We start from the raw sequence: 22,585 nt of genomic DNA, 5'->3' as shown, positions 1-22,585 counted from the left end.
TCCAAAGTGAATCATAAGCTTTTCTTTCCTCAACATGCTCATTTTAGCTCATTTCACCTTCTCATAGTAATTGCTTGTGTCTATTTCCTACTCAACAAATAATTATTAAGCAGACACTTTGTGTCAACGGCCAGTTTAGGTGAACTTCAAAAAGGAGAAGTTGTTCTGTGAAGGGGCAGAAAAGTTGTTTAAAGCCTTCTGTAGTACTTGGCACAAGTAGCTACTTCATACATGTTTATTAAATGAATTACTAACTTGTAAAAGTATTAGTTGAGTGCTTAGCTTTTCTACAAATGATAGTTCTCTTTTCCTTCATCCCTGATCTCTCCCATTTTCTACATCTTCTCAGTCACCATGACCTGACCATTTTACCTCTTACTACCCTGAATGCATTTACCTTAGGCCAGTTCCTTCTGCCATTGCCATCTCTTTCACCACAACCTTCTAAACTAGTCTCCCTGTCAGTTTTATTCCTCACCTTAAATCCATACTGTCCATATTGCGAGCCAGAGTGGTCCTTTTAAAATACAGATCTCTTTTTTAACCATCTTAGCAATTTTTAAGTGTACAATTCAATAGTTAGTATTAAATATGTTTTTATTGTTGTGCAACAGATTTCTGGATCTTCTTCATCTTGCAAAATTGAAACTCTGTACTATTAAACAACTCCCCATTTCCCCCTTCCTCCAGTCCCTGGTAACCACTATTCTATTTTCTGTTTCTATGATTCTGACAATTCTAGGTACCTCAGAAAAGTGGAATCACACAGTATTTGTCTTTTTGTGACTGGCTCATTTTTCTTAGCTTAGTGTCCTAAACGTTCATCCATATTGTAACATGTGACAGGATTTCCATTCTTTTTAAGCCTGAATAATATTCCATTGTAAGTATATACATACTATATTTTACTTATCTATTCATCTGTCAATGGACATTTGGGTTGCTTTTACCTCTTGACTATTGTGAATGATACTGCTTTGAACATAGGTGTGCATATGTCTCTCTGAGACCCTGTTTTCAGTTTTTTTGCAAATATACCCAGAAGTGGAATTGCTGAATGATATAATAGTTCTATTTTTAATTTTTTGAGGAACCACCATACTGTTTTCCATAGCTATTATACCATTTTACAGTCCCACCAATAGTGCACAAGGGTTCTAATTTCTCCACATCCTTGTCAATACTTGCTATTTCCTGGGTTTTTTTTTTTTTTAATAGTTGCATTCTAATGGGTGTGAGGTGATATCTCACTGTGGTTTTCATTTGCATTTCTCCATCTCTAATTTGTTGCAGAGACTATCCTTTCTCTTTGATACATGAGGGTGTATTTCTGGGCTTTCTATTCTATTCCATTAGTCTATATGTCTGTCTTTTTGCCAACACCACAGTGTTTAATACAAATCTAATTTTGTTTTTCCCTGCATAAACCCTTCTATGGCTCCTCATTGCCCTCAGGTTAAAGTCAAAACATCTAATCCTGGTACTCATTATCTCTGTGGCCTCACTGCTCATTCTTATCTGACCTGTTGGTTCTTGTCTCAGTTGTGCACTACAGCTGTACTGAACCTCTTTCTCTTTCAGTTCCACAAATGGGATGTGACCCTTTCCACCTTCGGGTCTCTGCACCAGCTCTTCCCTCTGCCTAGGACACAATCCTTCCATCTCCCAATGGTCTGGCCAACTCCTATTTAACCTTCAGGACTCAGCTTAGATATTACTATCTCTGGGAGCCTTTTCTAATCTCCCAAGATTAGTTAGGTACCCCTCCTACACGCTCCCATGATACAATAGTATTTATCATTGACTTTAATTCACTGTTTGCTTGTGTATGTAGTTTATAAATTCCTTGAAGGCAAGGACTGTTTTGTTTGCATTGACATCCACTGGGTCCTGTATAGTGCCTGACAATGATAGCTGCTTATCATATATTTTTTTAATACCATCTTTTAAAATTTTTTAATTAATTAATTAAGTAATTTATTTGGGTTGTGCCAGGTTTAGTTGTGGCACGTGGGATCTTTGTTGCGGCATGCAGGATCTCTAGTTGTGGCATGTAGGATCTAGTTCCCCGACCAGGGATTGAACCTGGGCCCCCTGCATTGGGAGCACAGAGTCTTAACCACTGGACCACCAGGGAAGTCCCTTATCATATTTGTTGATTGAATGAATAAATGAATAATCAGTGGCATTTTCTGGCTCAAAAGCATTCAGTGATTTCCTCGCTGATTACAGTATAGTTTTGTAACCTTAGTTGCTTACCAGAATTGCTTAGGAGCTTTTTAGAAAGTGCAGATGCCAGGACCTCACACAAGGCCTATTGAGTTAAAGTCTTGGGTGAGGCCCAGGCATCTGTTTTTAAAAATAAATTAATAAAGTGCCATAAGTTATTTTGATGCACAGCCAGTGTTAAAACATGGAACTCAGGATTAACTCTTAGCCTGATATTCGGTCCTCTGTGCTCTAGCATCATCCTGCCTTTTTTTCTTCTAGTTCTCCTCCTCTTTAACAAGTACTCTATAACTCAGGCAAACTGGGTTTAATGTGTTTACTAAACACTGTGTGTTTTCCTGCCTCTTTATTCATATTATTTCTTCAGCCCAGAATACACTCTTTGCTTTTATCCTATAGAAATCTTCCCTCCCTTCAAGACTTGGCTCAAAGTCCACTTATTCCTCCATAAAACCTTTCCTCATTCTTTCTCTGCCACTGCTAAACCTCCCTACCTCTCCCTTATGTAGTCAAAATGTTTCCTTCCATTGACCTTCTCTTACACTTTTTTTGGCACCTCTTTTTAAACATTTTGCCATATATTAAAGTTATTTTTGCTTTAGTTTCCCTGCACAAGTGTAAGCTCCTAGAATAGAGGAGAAACCCAGGCTTCAGGGTCAAAAGACTTGGGTACAAATCCAGGTTCCACCATTACTAGTTGAATAACCATAGACAAGTTATTTAAATCTCTGGGCTTGATTTCCTCATTCATAAGAAAAGGATGACAGGGCTTCCCTGGTGGCGCAGTGGTTAAGAATCTGCCTGCCAATGCAGGGGAAACGGGTTCGAGCCGTGCTCCAGGAACATCCCACCTGCCGCGGAGCAACTAAGCCCGTGCACCACAACTACTGAAGCCTGCGCGCCCTAGAGTCTCTGCTCGGCAACAAGAGAAGCCTGCGCACTGCAACGAAGAGTAGCCCCTGCTCGCTGCAACTAGAGAAAGCCTGCGTGCAGCAACAAAGACCCAACACAGCCAAAAAATAATAATAAATAAATAGAAATAAATAAATTTATTAAAAGAAAATAAAGAAAAGGATGACAGAATGTTTCAAGATCTTGCAAAGTTCAAATGAGGTAACTGTGAAAGTGCTATGTAAAACCAGTTGCTGGCTATTATATAATGGCAAGGATAGTGACTTACTTATCTGTATGCTCCTAATCTCCCAGCAGTACCTTGTGTTTAGGACACTCATTTATAGACATTGGCTGAATGATTGAATAGGGAGAAAGGAAGCAAACAACAAACATTTTATGTCATCTAAAAAGTGAAGTTGAGGTAAATTTTCCAATGCATTTTAGTACCTGTGTGAATGGCTGGAACTCTTGCCTCATGAATGGAGTAATTTCTAAATGGCCTCTTATGTTGTTCAATTGTAAGGCCTCTTGCATAGTCATCCTTTTCCTCTGTAACTAATTTGCTCAACAATTTCTTTTCTACCCAGATTAGCTAGTCAATCAAACATACGTTTCTGGTACACCCAGAAGGAACAGAACCGAGCACTAACTTACAAATAAAACAACAGACATGTTACTTACCTGATAAGTCTTTAAGTCAACTAAGGTGTTTGGATGAGAAAATATTTCATTTTTTTAACCAATAATTTATTGTACTTGGCAGTATCAGGGATACTTTTTAAAAAAAATAACATTTTTCTGATTATAAAATCATAATACTTGTTAGAGAAATAGCTAATATATCTGGAATGTAAAGTTTTGCATACATTTTCTTTTTTTCATCCTATGACAACCCTGTGAGATATAGCTATTATGATTGCTATTTTATATAAAAAGAAGCTAAGAATTAGATTAAATAATAACTGAAAAGCTGTTTTTCCATTTTTACCTACTTAACTCAATTTTCAAGTCTTAGTTAAAATTTTCACTTTACTGTAGTGGCTTTTCCCAATGATCTCCCTGCATCTAGATCGTTACTTAGATTATTATTCTCTTTGATAGCACTCTTTCCTTTTTCATTGTAGCACATTTCATAACATATAGATCTTCATTTATTTGAATGTTTGTTTATTGTCTCTTTCATATGTCAGTTCCAGTAGGACTGGGACCATGTTCTGTTTTGTTTACCACTAGCAACGAATAGGTAACAGGTCATTGAAGAGCTTGGGGTTGGTAGAGGAAATAGCAGGCTTCCTCAGGCACTGCCGTTTTATTAAGCTCAGGAAACTAAAGACCACATTCTTAGATGTTGGAAAGTTGGAGTATTGGTTAGAGGGCACCACAGTTAAGGAGGACAGTTGTGTTTAGTATGATTATTCTCTTCCCTAACTATTCTCTTCATAAAGCTAATATGGGTTACTTTGGCCCCTTGGCAAGGATGTTATAGAAGGACTTCAATTGTATGATGCGGGGCTTAGAATGGACTGCCTTTCAGATCTATCCCATCATATTATATTGTTATTCCATACCCTTGGGCATTATTTTCCTCATGAGTATGTACCTTTGAAAAAACTGTTGATCCATCCATGAGATAAGTAAGGACAATGTATATATGCTGATACTGACTAGCTTATCCTGTACATAAGGTCATAGAAATACTTTTCTGAGAATACCTAAAAGAAAAGGAGATATTCATGAAGATTAGGGAGGAGAAGAAGATTAAAAATTTGAGAGAAAGAGGCTGGATCATACAGGGCCTTATAGGCCATGGTGAGGATTTTGAATTTTGTTTTAAATACAGCAGGAAGCAGTTGAAGGATTTTAGACAGGAGAGTAGTAGGATACAATTTGCATTTTAAAATAGCACTTTGGCTGCTCTGGAGAATTGACTGTAGAGGGACGGAAGTGAGGGCAAGGAGACCAGTGAGGAGAAACGTATAGATTATATGAGAGATGTGGGTAGCTTGAACTGCGGTGGTATCTGTGAAGATTTTTAAAGATCTGTTTTCGAAATAGAAAGACAAGGTCTTGTGACTTAGGTAAGAAAGAAGAGTGAGGAATCAAATGATGCCCATTTTCGGGCTTCCCTGGTGGCGCAGTGGTTGAGAGTCCGCCTGCCGATGCAGGGGACACGGATTCGTGTCCCGGTCCGGGAAGATCCCACATGCCGCGGAGCGGCTAGGCCCGTGAGCCGTGGCCGCTGAGCCTGCGCGTCCGGAGCCTGTGCTCCGCAACGGGAGAGGCCACAACAGTGAGAGGCCCGCGTACTGCAAGAAAAAAAAAAAAAAAAAGATGCCCATTTTCTAGGTGGGTGGTTGTTTCATTTACTGAGATGTGGAAAACTTGGAGAGTGCTGCTGGAGAACTTCCTCAGCTGTGTGTGTATTACCTGGGATTTTTTTTTTTTTTTTTTTTTTTTTTTTGCTGTACGCGGGCCTCTCACTGTTGTGGCCTCTCCCGTTGCGGAGCACAGGTTCCGGACGCGCAGGCTCAGCGGCCATGGCTCACGGGCCTAGCTGCTACGCGGCATGTGGGATCTTCCCGGACCGGGGCACGAACCCGTGTCCCCTGCATCGGCAGGCGGACTCTCAACCACTGTGCCACCAGGGAAGCCCCCTTTTTTTTTTTTTTTTAACATAACACTGTAATCGGCATAGTCTCTTCGCTACAGAAGACCAGACTCAGCATTTGAGCTTTTCAGGGATAACACATCACTACATCTTAAAGCCCTTCCTTGGGCAAGAGCTTTCTGGTCTAAAGTCTAAGGACTGAGGTAGCTGATGAGAGCTGATTCATGGAGAGTGTAGAAGGAATTTCTATATGTAGATAGATAGTTAGGGACATTTAATTTGTTCATTAATTCAATTAGTATTTATTGGGGCTTATTCTGCTAGACACTGATCTAGGAATGGCATTGAACCTCTTCTCAGTGAACTCAAGAAGTGAAGTTAATTGTGTGTTAGGACTTTCTGAATTTATTTGGAAAGGGTTTAGAATTCAGTGCTATGGTCATTCTCTGCCTGTAGTCATTTAGAAAAATGTTTTAGAATTTAGCATCCCTAGAACGCTTCTGAGTGACATGATATCCAGATCTGCTGCTTTGTTTGAATTGAGAGTTGGCCTTAGACCAGGATTGGCTGCTTCCCAGAGAGTCCAGTGGCTAATAGAGGAAAGATAATTTGGAACATGGTAAAATAAATCCAGACTTAACTTCACTCAAGATTAATCATCTGATTTTTCTCATTTACTCTCTCTCTCTCTCTCTCTTTTTTTTTTTTTTGGCCATGCAGTATGTAGGATCTTAGTTCCCCAACCAGGAATCGAACCCATGCCCCGTGCAGTGGAACTGCAGAGTCCTAACCACTGGACTGCCAGGGAATTACAGAGGGCACATCATTCTGACACTTGAGATGGTCTGAAACCAAAGAAAAGGCTCTCTCTTTTTCCCTACAGCTGTAGATACTTATGTATACACCAGACCTCAAGTCTGTTTTCTCTGCAGTAGAACCAGAACTGGCTGAGTCCTCTGTTCCCACCCCTTCCTTCGATAACTCCAACTAGTCTTTGTGAATTTTTGTGAACTTGCGGGTAATTAGTTACCTATCTGACCCTTAGCCTTCAGAGGAGATTTCTGCCTGTACTTGGCGTGACTATTGGGTTGGGAAGTTGTCTTCCACATAGAAATTGGAAACCTTTCCTCCCTTTCTACCCCCCTACCTACCGTTTGCCACTAGAAGATACCATTTAAGCTTATAGTTGCCTCTAACTTTTGCTTGACTTCTTCCTTACCCAGAGACCAAGTAGTGTGTTGATATGGGCAGAAGAGGTAGAAGAAATGATTAGCTTATTTGAGGACAGTCTCCTTTGATATAAATCACCTTAATTAGAAACTTAACCTCTTTTGGTTTCCATTTTCATTTTGTCCACTGTCAAGCCCTTACTCCTGAGATCTGCTAAGGGGAGGCAGGATGTGTTGTCTTCCTTAATAGATTGCTTTGTTCACTCTGAGCCCAATCACCAGGTGAATGTCAGAGGTTCCTGTCTGAAGCTGGAGGATGTGGGGTTGTAGTAGATGTGGGGTAGCAAGCTGGAGGGAAGAATGCTTTTAAACATGACCTTAATAGCCATGTTGCTGGTAGAGATATTATGGATTTGGGGATAGGAAAGCAAGCTGGATGGAATAGTCAGGAGCCCTGGGCTGATCATAAATCATGTCTGGAACCATTGATTGCTAGTAGAGCTTTATGGGGCAAAGAAAATAGTCTTATTGTTATCTTAGTTCATTTCTTTGAGAAGATTTGTTTTACAGATTTATCTTTTAATGTTTATTTAAACAAATTTGATTTTGATTATGAGATGTTTGCTGTAAATTAAAAATCTGTGGGAAAAGCTTAGTCATTCCTTTTTTTTGTTTTTGTCTGTGTTGGGTCTTAGTTGGATCTAAGGATCTTTGTTGCGGTATGCAGGGTCTTTAGTTGTGGTGCATGGGCTGTCTAGTTGTGGCACGTGGGCTCAGTAGTTGTGGCGCGAGGGCTTAGTTGTCCTTCGGCATGTGGGATCTTAGTTCCCCGACCAGGGATCAAACCTGTGTCCCCTGCATCGGAAGGTGGATTCTTAACCACTGGACCACCAGGGATGTCCCAGTCATACTGTTTTGAATCTTGTGGGTAAACAGTCATTTTGTTGTTTATAGTAGTTTATGTGCATAGAAAAACACTCTTACGACTTCAGGTGCGTTAAACAAACATCTTTTTTTTTTTTTTGTGATAACGCGGGCCTCTCACTGTTGTGGCCTCTCCCGTTGCGGAGCACAGGCTCCGGACGCGTAGGCTCAGCGGCCATGGCTCACGGGCCCAGCCGCTTCGTGGCACGTGGGATCTTCGCGGACCGGGGCACGAACCCATGTCCCCTGCATCGGCAGGCGGACTCTCAACCACTGCGCCACCAGGGAAGCCCAACAAACATGTTCTTAAAGTGGTGAATGGGTTATGCTAAGTGTCTGTGGGAAGTGTGAGGAAAGAGGGGGCGATATCTTTATGGCCTCTTCTACTTGGCTTTCAGCTACTGATAAAAGAAATACCCTCTATAATTCTCAAAAGGAGATCTTAGATATATTTTTTAAGTCCATGTGATTCTGACCATTTTAAGGAATCTGCTGACAGAGTGTCAAAGGATCCTCAAAATTTCATATTACCGAGTGGCCAAACACACTGTTTTGTATTTTGCTTTAAATTCATTGCTACCATAGTATCTGCCATATAGTAAGCATTATTAAATGTTTGTTTTGCATGATATTTATCAGAAAATTCCTCTCAAAACACACTGTTTTGTATTTTGCTTTAAATTCATTGCTACCATAGTATCTGCCATATAGTAAGCATTATTAAATGTTTGTTTTGCATGATATTTATCAGAAAATTCCTCTCAAAGCACATTTCTCTTTTTGATCTTAAGTTACATTAATGACAGAGTTGGGAGGGCTTCAGATAAAAGAGGGAACTTAAAATCTGCCTCTATTTATTTAAATGTACTTATTCATTTGTTAATTCAACAATTTATTGTTTGTGTCACTGGATACTGGGCTTACAAAGTTGAGAAAGATCTGGTCCCTGCCATCAAGGTTATAGTACAATATGATAAGCAATAGTAGAAGTACATACAGGGGGCCAAAGTGGCACAAAGTATGGGATGGGGTATCAGGAAATGGTTTCCAAAATAAGAGACTCAAGCTGGGTTTAGAAGGATGAATAAGAATTAGCAAAGCTGTGAAGGGGAAGAAGAGTATTCTGGGCAGTAAACATATATGAAGGCAGAGAGAGTGAAACATTTAAATATTCTGAAACACATTTTGGGTTCCCTTTCTCTTTGAATCAGTCCATTACTACTGACTGTTTGAGTCAGGCAGGTCCCGGTGGACCTCCTGGAGTGGAGGCTGAACCGTGGCAAACTCAGGCCTTGGCAGATGTGTGGATGTGCACTTGTAGTGGCTGTGGAACCTCGAGCTGAGAACAGGAGGCTCCTTTGGAGCATGAGCCTCCCACAGGGCGCTCTTGGGATGCCTGTCCTGGAATTACCCAGGGCAGTAACAAAGCTTTCTTTTCTTCTTTAAACCAAGCCAGCAGGATGGGATGTCTGCTAGCCTTTGTGTTTGGAGCCAACCAACAAATATACAGTGGCCAGCACAATGGCATTGTTGGGCTTCAGTGAAAACTAGGTCGGGGCCCAGGCCCTCCTCTGCAGAGGGCCCATCCAGAGAAGAGGTTTGACAAGCCACTGATTTGGCTATTTGGCATTGATGCTGGTTTCTGATGAGCTTCTGACTGACTTTTGGTATATAAGATTGTAGGCTCTCTTCCCGTTGTTTCTCTCAACACATCTATTTGGAATCTCTGAGTTGCCTCTGACGGTTTCTGATGAGCTTCTGACTTACTTTTGGTATATAAGATTGTAGGATCTCTTCCCGTTGTTTCTCTCAACACATCTATTTGGAATCTCTGAGTTGCCTCTGACTCTTTTTCCTCAGTTCTCATGTCTACCATTCAGTTGCTAAATCCTTTAGGTTCTACCTCTGCTTGTTCTAACTCTAGCCCACCTTTTCATACCTATGGTAGCATTCTAAGTCAGGCGTTTGGTCGTCTCTCATCTGGACTGATGCAGTACCCTTCAAACCTCCCTCTAGCTCCTCCTCTATCCTGCTACCACCATGGGCTTTCTGAAATGTAGTTTTGGTCCTGTATTAGTTTCCTAGGGCTGCCATAACAAAGCACCACAATGTGAGTGGCTTATAAAGACAGAAATTTATTCCCTCATAGTTCTGAAAGCTAGGAGTCTGAAATCAAAGTGTTGGCAGGGTCTTGCTTTCTCTGAAGGCTCTAGGGGAAGATCCTGCCTTGCTTCTTCCTAGTCTCTCTTGGTGTTCCTTGGCTTACAGATGCATCACTCAAATCTTTGCCTCCATCGATACATGACATTCTCCTTGTATGTCTGTATCTCCTCTCCTCTTCTTGTTAAGATATTGGATTAAGGATCCACCTTACTCCAATAGGACCTCATCTTACTTGATTACATCTGCAAAGACCTTGTTTTCAAATAAGGTCACATTCACAGGTACCAGGGGTTAGGAATTGGGCCTATCTTTTTGGGAGACATAGTTCAACACACAATAGATTATATTATACCTTTACCTATAAACCTTTAGTGGTCCCCATGATCTGCTAAATTAGCTATAGATGTTTCATCTTGGTGTTCCAGAACTTCTACACTAACAATAAATATAATAATAATAGCAATAATAACAACATTGAGAACTTCCTTGGACATTGTTCTAAGCATTTTATACATTAGTTCATTAAATTTTCATAATTCTATGGATTAGGTTCTATTATTATTCCCATTTTATAGATGAATATTAAAGAGTAACCAACCCAGGGTCACACAACTAGTCAGAGGTGAGATTCAGTCCTAGGCAGTCTAACTCTGCAGTATGTGGGCTTCACCACTATAATTTACTGACCAGCTTTACTTTTTAGCTTTATCCCTTCTCCCCTACTTATACTTTACGCAGGGAAAGAAAAACAAAAAGGAATGACTACTAATCTCTGCACTTTATCTTTGTGTTCCTTTCGCATAGAATGTCTTTTTTACTCCCAACCCTACATATGGGCTTCCAGGAAACAGAACTGAATCCTCAATGAGTGATTAGCCAGGCCTATGTGGGGGAAGGTATTCAAGGTAAAGGGACCAGCAATGTGCACAAACGTGCATGTAAGCAGGGGTCAGACCCTTATAAGCAGGAGTGAAAGACTGTGTGCCATGCTAAGGATTGTGGATTTTATCCTAAGAGTAATAGGGCATCAGTGAATAATTTTAACAAGGGAGTGGCTTCAGGTTGGTATTTTAGAAGGTTAATCTTGGCTGTATTAAGGAAAATGGATTGGAATGAGAGCTAAGTCTGTTCAAGATGTAAGAAGGGGAAAAGAAGACTAGTTAGAAAGCTAATGGCGTAACCAAGGGGAGGGATGATGATGATTAGATATTGATAGTGGGGAGAATGAGTTGTGTACTGTCAGCTAAGCACTGTGCTAGACATACTTTGTATACCGTATCTCTTTTAATTATTCCCTGCCTTTAATTAAATACCAAATCATATTGGTTCTACCTCCGAGATATCTCCAGGTATTAACCTCCTTTCCATTCTTGCTGCCATTGTCTTTCTCAGGCATTTGTTACTTCTCACCTGGATGATTCCAGTAGCCTTCTAACTGTTCTTCCAGCCTCAATTTTCTTTTTTCTTTTTTTTTTTTTTTTTGTGGCACGCAGGCCTCTCACTGTTGTGGCCTCTGCTGTTGGGGAGCACAGGCTCCGGACGCGCAGGCTCAGCGGCCATGGCTCACGGGCCCAGCCGCTCTGTGGCATGTGGGATCTTCCCGGACCGGGGCACGAACCCGTGTCCCCTGCATCGGCAGGTGGACTCCCAACCACTGCGCCACCAGGGAAGCCACCCAGCCTCAATTCTTGACCTTTCCATACAGTTTTTACATTACTGTTAGAATGATATTTCTGTGAAGCATGTCTGATCATTGTCCTGTATGAAAAAAAATTGTTAGTTGATTATATGTCATCTCTATTGGACTGTGAACTCGACTAGACTAGACTGTGAACTAAGGGCAGGGACTGGCCCCACTTAGTTTTATGTTTTTATGTAGTAGGTTTTCAGTGTTTGTGTAGGTGGATGGATAGAGAGATGAATGGGTCTACCTCAGGACAGCTGTGCTAATTAAGTGGCAGCAAATGATCTCTGTTAGTTGGATGGCAGCACATTTATCTGCCTTGGGTAAGTGCCTTAGCTCTAGGCTATTTGGGTAGATTCATCAAAAAGGTATAATAATTCTTACAGTTGATGTTTTCTTCAGAACCTCTCTGAATATGTCTTTGAACCACTGTTCATAGATGTTTGTTTGATTACAGATATCAGTATATTGATAATTCAAAGTTAAAAAAAAAAAGGTAGCCGTTTGCCTTGTTCTTCTGACTGGTTATAATTGGGTGAGGTTATGATCAGAATCAGCAAGAATTGAGAACAGGAGCCCTGGGTGTAGTGAATGTTACTTCAGGGAGAGGTAAGTATTGCCTAGTCCTGCTCCAGAATATTCTTTGTATGGGCATGTTTATGTGTCTGTCTCTGTCTGAGTGGTACCATCAGAGCCTATAGGGTGTATGTGGGAAGAACCATACTCTCAGCCAAGACAACTCTTAACTATCTTTTTAGGATCCAACCCAGGTGTTACTTTTTCTGTGAAACTTTCTAAACTCCTCAGTATCTACTTTCATACCCAAGTATTTACCTCTGCTAAAGGGTTATTAGTATTACTTACTTACCTAGGTGTCTTTCATTGAACTTCTTTAAGGTGTAAACTGAGTGTTTACATACCTACATTTACTATGTGGATGGGACTCTTCCAATCACTGGGAGATATAATGTTGATGTAAATGGATAGGTTCTTAGTCTCATATGAGGGCGACAGGAATGGGAGGAGCGCTCAATAAATCTTTGTAGAAATAACCTGAATTGATGTTCCTTTTTATTTTTGGGCCACACCGTGAGGCTTGCGGGATCTTAGTTCCCCAGCAACCAGGGATTGAACCTGGGCCCATGGCAATGAAAGTGCCCCTGAACAGCAAGGGAATTCCCTGAATTGATATTCCTGAGTGGAGAATTAAGTGTCCACTTACCCGTCCCTTTGATGATTTTCTAGGGTGTTGGCATATGATTTCTTACATACATAGTAATATTGTTTAGTCACCAAACACACATTTGTTTACTGAGTGCCTTCCAAGAAAAGAGTCTTTAATGAAATCAAGTATCAAACACAAATGAAATGGCAGAAACGCTAACATTTTATTAGACCATGAAGAGGAGAGGTTTTGGTGTAGGTATATTTGGGGAACAGTCACTTAGAGGTATTGAAGTACCTTTAACACATTTGATTGGCTGATATTATAGTTTTCTGAACTTTAAAATAACAACAATAAAAATTGTGAAATCTTCTCTCTCTAGTAGGTATTTAAATGTGTTGCCAGTGCCTTAGGTTGTTTTGTAGAGCTCCCAAGGGAGTGGTCTGGAAGAAAATGAAAGCAAAGCAGCTGTTATCCCCAACCCGGAAAGCTGAATGTGCTGGAACAGTTGTTCTTGCCTCTGCTTCCCACAGAGGGATTTGTTCAGAGAACACACCAGCTGAGTCTGCACAGGGAGTTGCTTATAGGGAAGTGGACGTTCCGACTAATGGGCACACAGTGTAGCAACTTAGAAATCTTCCTTCTTGGCAGATCTCAAACTTCCTTTCCTCATACATGCAAAGGTCTTGAGACATTGAGAAGTTGTGGTTTCTGAGGGCCCAGAGGCTTACCAGCTCCACCAAAGTATTCACCGAAGGCAGGCAAGAGAAGTGGGTTGTAACAATAAATTCCATTTGGTTTCCCTCTCTGGATCTGGTTTGTGCTTTTTCCATCTTGCCAGGAAAAGTCAGAGCCTACTAGCCAGTGTGGTTCCTCACCTTGTCTCGCCTCTCTCCTCTGCTCTCCACCCTGTGGCTTGGTCTGTGGATTTCTCAGGCTTTCAGAGACATGACTGGACAAGAGTAATAAACATGTGTTTCTCCGAACCAGAATCAAGAGTCCTGGCTTAGCCTGGCCCACAGAGAATGCACATACAGGCTTTTCACCAGTCTTTTCTGCCTGGCCCTCAGTAGGAAGCCTGAGTGGCTCCCAAAGTCAGGCCTTCCATGTCACACTGTCACCACGCCAAACAAGTGAACCACCACTTCTTCATATCTTTTTCACTCTCAGAGCCAAAGAAATTTGTCTGCATGTTTAGCTGTCAGCTTCATTGCCCCCATATAGCTTGGAATTTGCAAGTTCAGTTTCTTTTTAGCAAATGAGCACCTCAGACGTAAACTGTGAACAGATTCAACTAGAGTGAGGAGACGAGGGCACTATGCTAATGCTGTCGTTATACCTCGTTTTGAGATTTCCAAAGCTGGATTATCAAGCAAGATGAAGCAGATCAACAGGTTTCCCTTTTGAGAAGTTTGGCGTATTTTTAGCCATTCTCTCTGCCTTGCCAAACCTGATCCACTTCATCCAAGGATCTGAAGTGCTGCATCGTGCTGCCCCCAACTGGTTCTTTTTGGTGCTATGTTACCACATCAGAAAATCTCATTATATGGAACTTATATTTTTTTCTTAGCACTTTCATGTATTTGTATTCGATTCTTATAATAACATTGTGAGTAATATGGATCATGGATTATCATACCTACTTTTTATGTGGGAAAACTGAAGGGTAGCCTTATTAGTTGATTTGTCCAAAGTAAAATGGCTGTTGAGGCAGACTTGGACTAAAATTCAGATTTAAAAATGTGTGTGTGTGTGTACATATATATATATATATATATACACACACACACACATATATATTTTTTTTTTTTCTTTTTTTTGCGGTATGCGGGCCTCTCACTGTTGTGGCCTCTCCCGCTGTGGAGCACAGGCTCCGGATGCACAGGCTCAGCAGCCATGGCTCACGGGCCCAGCCACTCCGCGGCATGTGGGATCCTCCCGGACTGGGGCACGAACCCGTGTCCCCTGCATCAGCAGGCGGACTCTCAACCACTGCGCCACCAGGGAAGCCCTACATATATATTTATTTATTTGGTTGCACTGGGTCTTAGTTGTGGCAGGCGGGCTCCTTAGTTGTGGCTCCAGGTCTCCTCAGTTGTGGCTCGCAGGCTCCTTAGTTGCAGCTCACGGACTCCTTAGCTGTGGCATGCAAACTCTTAGTTGTGGCAGGCACGTGGGATATAGTTCCTTGACCAGGGATAGAACCTGGGCCCCCTGCATTGGGAGCGTGGAGTCTTATCCACTGTGCCACCAGGGAAGTCCCTAAAATTCAGATTTTTTGCCTTCTCTCCCATTAGGTTCCCTAGTCTTTTATAAATTCAATATCACCCCCACTCCAAAAAGGTATTAAGAGCTTAATTTTAGGCTTAGAGGAATTTTCCCCTTTTTCTCCCTTGGAAAGAGGAGGGAGATAATACATCATGTAAGGTTTGAATAAATTCATGAATTTAATTGGCAAAAAATTTTGAGCTCCTGTTCTGCATGAGGCTCTCTGTACCCAGACACCATGGCTCTCCAGTGTAATGTAGGGGTAGAGCATGAACTCTGGAGCCAGACTGCCTGAGTTGGAACCCTGGCTCTGCTGCTTAATAATTGGGTAACCTTGAGCAAGCTGCTTAACGTCTAAATGCCTTTTGTAAAATGAGAATAATAGTACACTTACCTTAGGGTTATATGAAGATTAAATGATGTAATTAATGGAAAGTTCTCAGAGTAGTGCCTGGCACAAAGCAAGTAACAAGTAAATAAATATTAGCTGCAGCTGCTGCTGCTATTTTTGTTATTATTATTTATTATCTCTATATAAATAGGCTTATTTGCTCTTAAAAAAAAAAGGCAAAGCAGCTCTTCATGGGTATGTAGGAATGACGAACACCCAAATTTCTTGAAAGAGTACATCTTCATGTCATTTCCCCTTAGCCTTATCTCCTACTCACACCTCAATTCACTTTGATCTTACTCTGGTCTTAACCACTTTACTGTAACTGCTCTGGCCATGGTTGCCAGTGACTTCTCAGTTGCAAATTCAGTAGACACTTTTCAGGCTCATCTTACTTGATCTATAGCATTTTGATACTATTGGTCATTTCCTCTTTGGAATGTTTTCCTCCTTTGTCTTCTGTGGTGACATTCTTGCTTGCTTCTTCCTCCTCTGCCTGCTCCTTTAAATGCTACAGTTGCTTGGGATTCTGGTAATTTCCCACCTTACATGTTAACCCCTGGGCAGCTCCGTACATTCCTTAGCCTCAGTGACTACTTCAGCTCATTGTCATTGCCTCCTAAATGTTAGTCTCTAGCCCAGGCTTTGCTCCTAAACTTCAAACTGACTCTCTATAGGACATCTCCACATGCCCTTAAACCCAACATGTCCGACTTGAACTCACTATCTTTTAACATTGCCTCTTCTAAAAATCTGCTCCTCTCCCTGTATTCTGGATATTTAATAATGGCACCCAGGGACCAGTAGCCTGCGATCAACCTAGGAGCTTTTCATTGCCCTTATCCCCCCATCCAGCATTCATCAAGTTTTTTTTGACTTTGCCATCTAAATCTTGAATCTTGCTCTATTCCAGTGCCTCAACTATTGCCTTAACTCAGGCATTCTTCTTTCACCAGGATTATCGCAATAATCTCCTAACCTATTTTCCCTTCTCCGTATTCTCCACTCTAATCCATCTATCATACCATTGCTAAAATAATCTTTTCTTTAAAAAACAAACATGAACATGTTGCTCTTTTGCTTTAAAAGGCTTCTTTTGTTCCTTATAGACAGGATAAAGTCCATATACCTTAGCAAAGCATATCAGCCTCACCCGTCTCTCCTCTCATGCACTCTGGCCATATTGAGTAAATTAGTTTCCTGAATACACCATGCTCTTCACCTATAACTTTACATATGCGGCTCCCTCTGTGTGGACTTTCTTTCCTGCTCCCCCAAGTCATCCTTTGGACTCCTTTATTTCCTTTGTGCAGCTTTCTCTGACATGCCTAGACTGAGTTAGTAACTTTATCCTCTGTGCTGCACAGTGCTGTCGTACCTGTACAAAGCCATCTTTTAGCATTTACTACATTATATTGTTTGTCTATATCCCTTAATAGATTGTGATCTTCTCAAAGGAAGGTGCAGCACCTACCATAGTGCCTGGATGCAGAATAAGCCCTCAGTAACTTCAAAAAAAAAATACAGTCTTTATCTTCTAGGTGTCTACTCTTTAGTGGTTTCACCACCATCCTAAGCATTCCTGACAAATGGTAGCTGGGTTTTCCTTCTGTTTTGCAGTATATCAACTCTGGAAACCTGGAACAGTTGCTAGACAGTAACCTGCATTTGCCCTGGACTGTGAGGGTGAAACTGGCTTATGACATAGCAGTGGGCCTCAGCTACCTTCACTTCAAAGGCATTTTCCATCGGGACCTCACATCTAAGGTACGAAGGCTTTACATGCACTACTCTTTGAGACACTGTCTTCCATTACGAAGAAAACTGTGTTAAGAAACCAGTCATTAATGTGCTTGAATATGATGGAGATCTCTTATAAATTCAACATTCAATCACAGAGGATACAACTTATTACTATGTACAGCTAGTCCTTAGAAAGCCAATCTCGGCTCACAGCGGGTAGGTACCTTTCATTGCTGAGTCTGGCAACACATACATCTTGAGAACCTTCACTCTTGGCTTCAGGTCCTGAATGTGTGTTGCAGGAGTAGATGGCATGAGGACACTTAAGAGGTTCTTGCCCTATAGGAGTGACAGCAGTCAAGGCAATATGGGAGCCTGTCTCTTAGTATTCTGTCCCATGGCCTCCAGCAGGAGTTCTGTGATTTTTAGTCACTTGAGTGTAGGTTTTGAAAGCCATAATGTACTGACCCATTTTCTTTCTGTGTGATTGAGTTTCTGCCATCCTGCCAGTTCCTCTTTGGCGTCAGCTGGTCTCTGTAGTATTCTCTTGCTGTCCAAATTGCTGTGTGACCAGGTTAGAAAAGAGTTGCTTTTAGAGGAAGTTGGCCATACTACAAGGCAGACACCTCAGGGCCAAGTAGCACAGGACATCACGTGACAAGGCTTATATAAATAGTACTGTTTGATCATTGATATGGGAACTATAAATCATCTAATATAACTTCTGTCCAAGAGCTGATTTAAAGTCTTCTAGGGAGGTATTATAGAAGTTTTGTACCTGCCCAAGAATAGCTCTTATTTCATTCTGCACCCTCAACACAAACATATGCACACACACGCACATGCATACACATACTCCTACAGCTCTTCTGTCATGGATGAGGGGTATGGGAGCCTGTTATAAGAAAAAGTTTGCAAAGGGAACGAAAGCAGGCTGTGCTCTCAGAGCCAGTAAGGCCTAGAGCAGTGAGTCCCTGGCTACCTCACATTAGAATGGTTCTGGTGTTCCAAACAGCAGTACTGTCCCCAAGGGACCCTGGCCATTGGTTTGTGAGTACTACACAGAAAATAGCTTCGGGGAGGTGCTTGTAGGGCCCCTAGGTGTGGCAGGGCCATTTGTAGTCAGCTGCACTGTTACTAAAGGAGCAATAAGAGTGGCAGGTGGAATCTGGTGACCAGCTGAGACCTAGTTGTGAGGAGTCCTTTATCTTTATTGGTATAAGCAAGGGCTGGACAGTTGGACAGCTGGGACCTGGAAGGTGGTATCATTTCCTTTCATCAGACTTTTCTCCTTCCTTAGAACGTTTTAGAAACTCAAAACTTAGAAAACTGCACTTGTTCCAGGCAAATGGGTGGGGTTGTATCAACTTAGATACTGCCTTAAGTTGGTAGTATACTCTCACCTCAGGCATGCAACTAAAATCAAATTGCTGGGGCTTCCCTGGTGGCGCAGTGGTTAAGAATCCGCCTGCCAAGGCAGGGGACACAGGTTCGAGCCCTGGTCCGGAAAGATCCTACATGCCACGGAGCAACTAAGCCCGTGCGCCACAACTACTGAGCCTGCGCTCTAGAGCCCGTGAGCCACAACTACTGAGCCCTTGTGCCACAACTACTGAAGCCTGCGTGCCTAGAGCCCATGCTCTGCAACAAGAGAAGCCACCACAATGAGAAGCCCACGCACCGCAACGAAGAGTAGCCCTAGCTCATTGCAACTAGAGAAAGCCTGCGTGCAGCAACGAAGAGCCAATGCAGCCAAAAATAAATTAATTAAATTAAAATAAAAAAAATATCAAATTGTTGCTTCCTACTCAGAGAGCATCATTTCTTCTAAGGTGGAGGGAGGTCATGACAAGTTATCTGTCAGTCACACAGATATTTCCTGTACACCTACATGAGTGTCTCTGGTGCCTGGTACCATGAATGAAGGGATATTTGAAATAGATAATTTCTGACCAGAGGTAGTCTTGTTGGAAAATAACTGAAAAATAGTTCATAGCATTTTATAATTGAGTGTTTAGCTATAGACTGTAGGTTTTCAGTCAAAGGAAAGATCACTAGGCTAGGTAGCTAGGCTTTCTGGAGGAAAGTCCTCCACTACCAATGAGTTCCTAAGAACTCATCATATTATCTTCAGTGCCCCCAAAACACCTTGTCCCATTGTGCTAGTGTCCAAGTGTGATTCTGTCTGGGATTATCATAGTGTATGTATTGTAAAAATGACTAACCTTTTTGGAACTATAGGGTAAGACCACTGTCCTTTGGTTTTCCTAATAGGGAGTGGGTATTCCCATGTCAGTTGGCTTGAGATGAGAAACTAGGAATTTAGGAGGAAGAACTCCCTGGTATCACTGGGCTGTACTTTCTTGGGTCTGAACTTTAGGGGATGGGGAGAACAAATGACTTTGCAACCTGGAGACAGGCTGGGAAGTACACTCTAGGGAATCTCAAGTTGAAGAAAAACTTCATTGCCCTTTTTATCATCTCTGAGCTTTTGGTAAAGTTTTGTCCAAATGTTTTATCTTCATAGTGTTGCAGAGATTAAGGAGAAGGTGGTGTGTCCCCACCTAGACCAGAGCAGCCCCATCCAGGAGACCTGTGTGATGGTGATGGTGACCATAAGAATGAGAAGCCCAAGGGAGAAGTCTAAAGGGACAGAGTAGGGCTTTGAAATTTCCAAATTATCTCCTTATTGTCAACCTTGGGTCTGAGTTTGATTTCTTTAAGGACAATAAAAGGTTTACTTATATTTTAGCATGTACACTTCCTATTATTTGATGGTTCTATTGTGTCCGTGTCCCCCACCAACACATGAGTTTCTCAAGTGCTGCTCATATTCACCTTTTTATTCCTAGCACCTAACATATAGAGCCTGTCAGAGTAGGGGCTTCCTGGCCCTCTTTCAGAGAATGTGCTTGATGGCACAGAGGCCAAAACATCTGCTTGAGAACTGAGACTTTGAGTCCCACACCCAGTTTTGTCCCACCTCTTTAAATGACCTCAGTGCTCTTGGGTCCTGAGTGTCCCCAGTCTATTGACCTCATAGGAGTGATCAGTCTGGGCTTTTCAGGCCAGAGCTAACAGGAAGGATTTAAAGTAGTAGGAGCGTGTTCCAGGTAGGTAAACCGGGATAGAGAGAAGCACATGCCTTTTTCCAAATGATCCTGAGCCTATGGCAGCGGCAAAGAGGATCACTGGTTTCCAGTCAGAGTGCCTGTTGAAAGCAGTATTGCCTTTGTAGGATTCACACATCAGTAGTTACTGCAGTACTGTTTTCAAGAGTGAAGAGTCTGTCAGATATAGCTGTTCTGTCTAATTTTGTAATTATTGCGATGCTGATGATTTACTTAGAAGCAAGTGGGATGCAGTGTGGCTTTAAAAACATTCCGTTCTTGAGCTCCATCAAGAAGTGGCAACAGCCACACACAGGCTAGGAGTGGCTGGTACAACTGTACGTGAGCCTTGGCTCTTAGGGGCAGCTGGGAGAGCAGTTTCTTTCTGCTTAATACTGTTACTGCCCAGGATCAGGCAAGCACCACTAGTCTTTTTGGATTTCCCCTAGGAGTGTGAATTATACCTCTCTTCTTGGTTGCTGTGTTTTTTGGGGGGTGGGAATGGTTTTTTTTTTTTTTTTTTTTAACTCCAAAGAATCCACTCTGGCCATTCCACTAGAGTGAAAAGCCTATCTAGCTGTGGTCTTAGGCTATACCCCACAACTAGGAACAGAAAATGCCAATTTTCAGAGACTGAAGAGAGCATGAATTAGAAACAAAGTTGAATGCTGGTGGGAGGTAGAGAGTGTGTATTAGGGCACCCTGTAGTCATTCTTTTAAAAAAAATTATTTATTTACTTATTTATTTTTGGTTGTGTTGAGTCTTCATTTCTGTGCGAGGGCTTTCTCTAGTTGTGGCAAGCGGGGGCCACTCTTCATCGCGATGCGCGGGCCTCTCACTGTCGCGGCCTCTCTTGTTGTGGACCACAGGCTCCAGACGCACAGGCTTAGTAGTTGTGGCTCACGGGCCTAGTTGCTCCGCGGCATGTGGGATCTTCCCAGACCAGGGCTCGAACCCGTGTCCCCTGCATTAGCAGGCAGATTCTCAACCACTGCGCCACCAGGGAAGCCCAAGTAGTCATTTTTTATAAAGAGAACCATCAACAGCCTTTGGGAACCATTTATACTGTGCTACTAGAGGACATAGAAATTACTAGAATGCAATCTGTACCATCCATGGGCTCTTAGTCAAGTTGGAGAGACAGATATGTGAGTAGATTTTTTCCCAAGAATTATAGAAAAGAGACGGGATCACATGGTGGGATGGAGGGGAAGGGAAGGGATGGGACACATTACAGCAAACCAGATAATCTTTTGAGACTTGGACTGCCACCGTCTCTGGGACATTTAGGAGGGCAATTCAGTCTCTGATCTCTCCCTGTGGTATGAAAAGAAACTTTTAACCCTTCTTGAGATGTAGAATCAGTACTTTCTTTCTAAGTGGGTTTATGGAGTGAATTTGTTGGGGATAAGTGGAGAGAGTTGTTGGCACATGGAAAGCCTTTTTTGTTGTTATAGAAATAACTTTAGCTTAGAGCTAACACTCACAAATGGACTTGGCATTTCTCCGCTCAGGTGGTTTTATTCAATGCCAATACTGAATGTACAGCTGTTCTAGGAGACCTCAGGATCTGCTCTTAGGTGTCTACTCTGGCCCAGTTCTGAAGGATTTGTGTTGGCTTCCAGAAGTGCATTCATGGCCACCTTTTGAGTCTTTTGTCAGCTCAGTCCCCATTATGGAGAGTCGAATGTATGATTAGTGTATGCCTTTTCACCTGCTTTTGAAAGAAGCTTCAGTCATCTATCCAGGCTTTCATATAACAAACTTTTGCTAAGTTCTTTCTGTGTGTCTGTGCTAGGTTAGAGATACAGAGATGAATGGGATCATTCCCTTCCCTTGATGAGGCAAACATGTAAGTCTCTCTGCTATGGTGTGATGTATTATAATAGGAGTAGGACAAAGAAGAATGGGAGCCAGGCAGCAGCAGTGCCTGGGCTCCTCTTTGAACCTGAAAAGGTCACCTGTCGCCTCACGGAAGTCTGACTGGGCCTTTCTTATGTCTGCTGCTTATTCCAGGCATACTTTTGAATAAAGCATTCTTCTTCCTCTATTTAGTGGACTTTGCATCCCACACAGCCTGAAAATTAGTCTGGCTTCTTCAGAACCCCACAGTGGTCTGAGCTTCATATTTTGTACTCTGTAGTCAAATAGTCTGTACTGGGGCCATGTCCAAGTTGGGTGAGAAATGCAAGCATTACACTAGGTGCCCTTGGATTAACCAACGTTGGAGGTAGGG

General features: G+C 42.0%; 1 protein-coding gene across 3 annotated transcripts in view; it reads left to right on the top strand.

The window, feature by feature from the left end:
* TESK2 (testis associated actin remodelling kinase 2) overlaps positions 1-22,585 on the top strand; it is a 128,502-nt gene that overhangs the window by 98,494 nt on the left and 7,423 nt on the right. For 2 of the 3 annotated variants that reach the window (XM_079933674.1, XM_079933676.1), the window contains one exon: positions 17,116-17,262. The exons of the other annotated variant lie outside the window; for it this stretch is intronic. In XM_079933674.1, coding sequence (XP_079789800.1) covers positions 17,116-17,262 — 147 coding nt within the window. The remainder of the gene's footprint in view (positions 1-17,115; positions 17,263-22,585) is intronic. 3 annotated transcript variants of the gene reach the window in all.

Source organism: Stenella coeruleoalba (genome assembly GCF_951394435.1).
Source record: "Stenella coeruleoalba genome assembly, chromosome: 1".
NCBI lineage: Eukaryota > Metazoa > Chordata > Mammalia > Artiodactyla > Delphinidae > Stenella > Stenella coeruleoalba.
The sequence above is the reverse complement of the archived record's forward strand: the minus strand, read 5'-3'. Positions and strand labels throughout refer to the sequence as shown.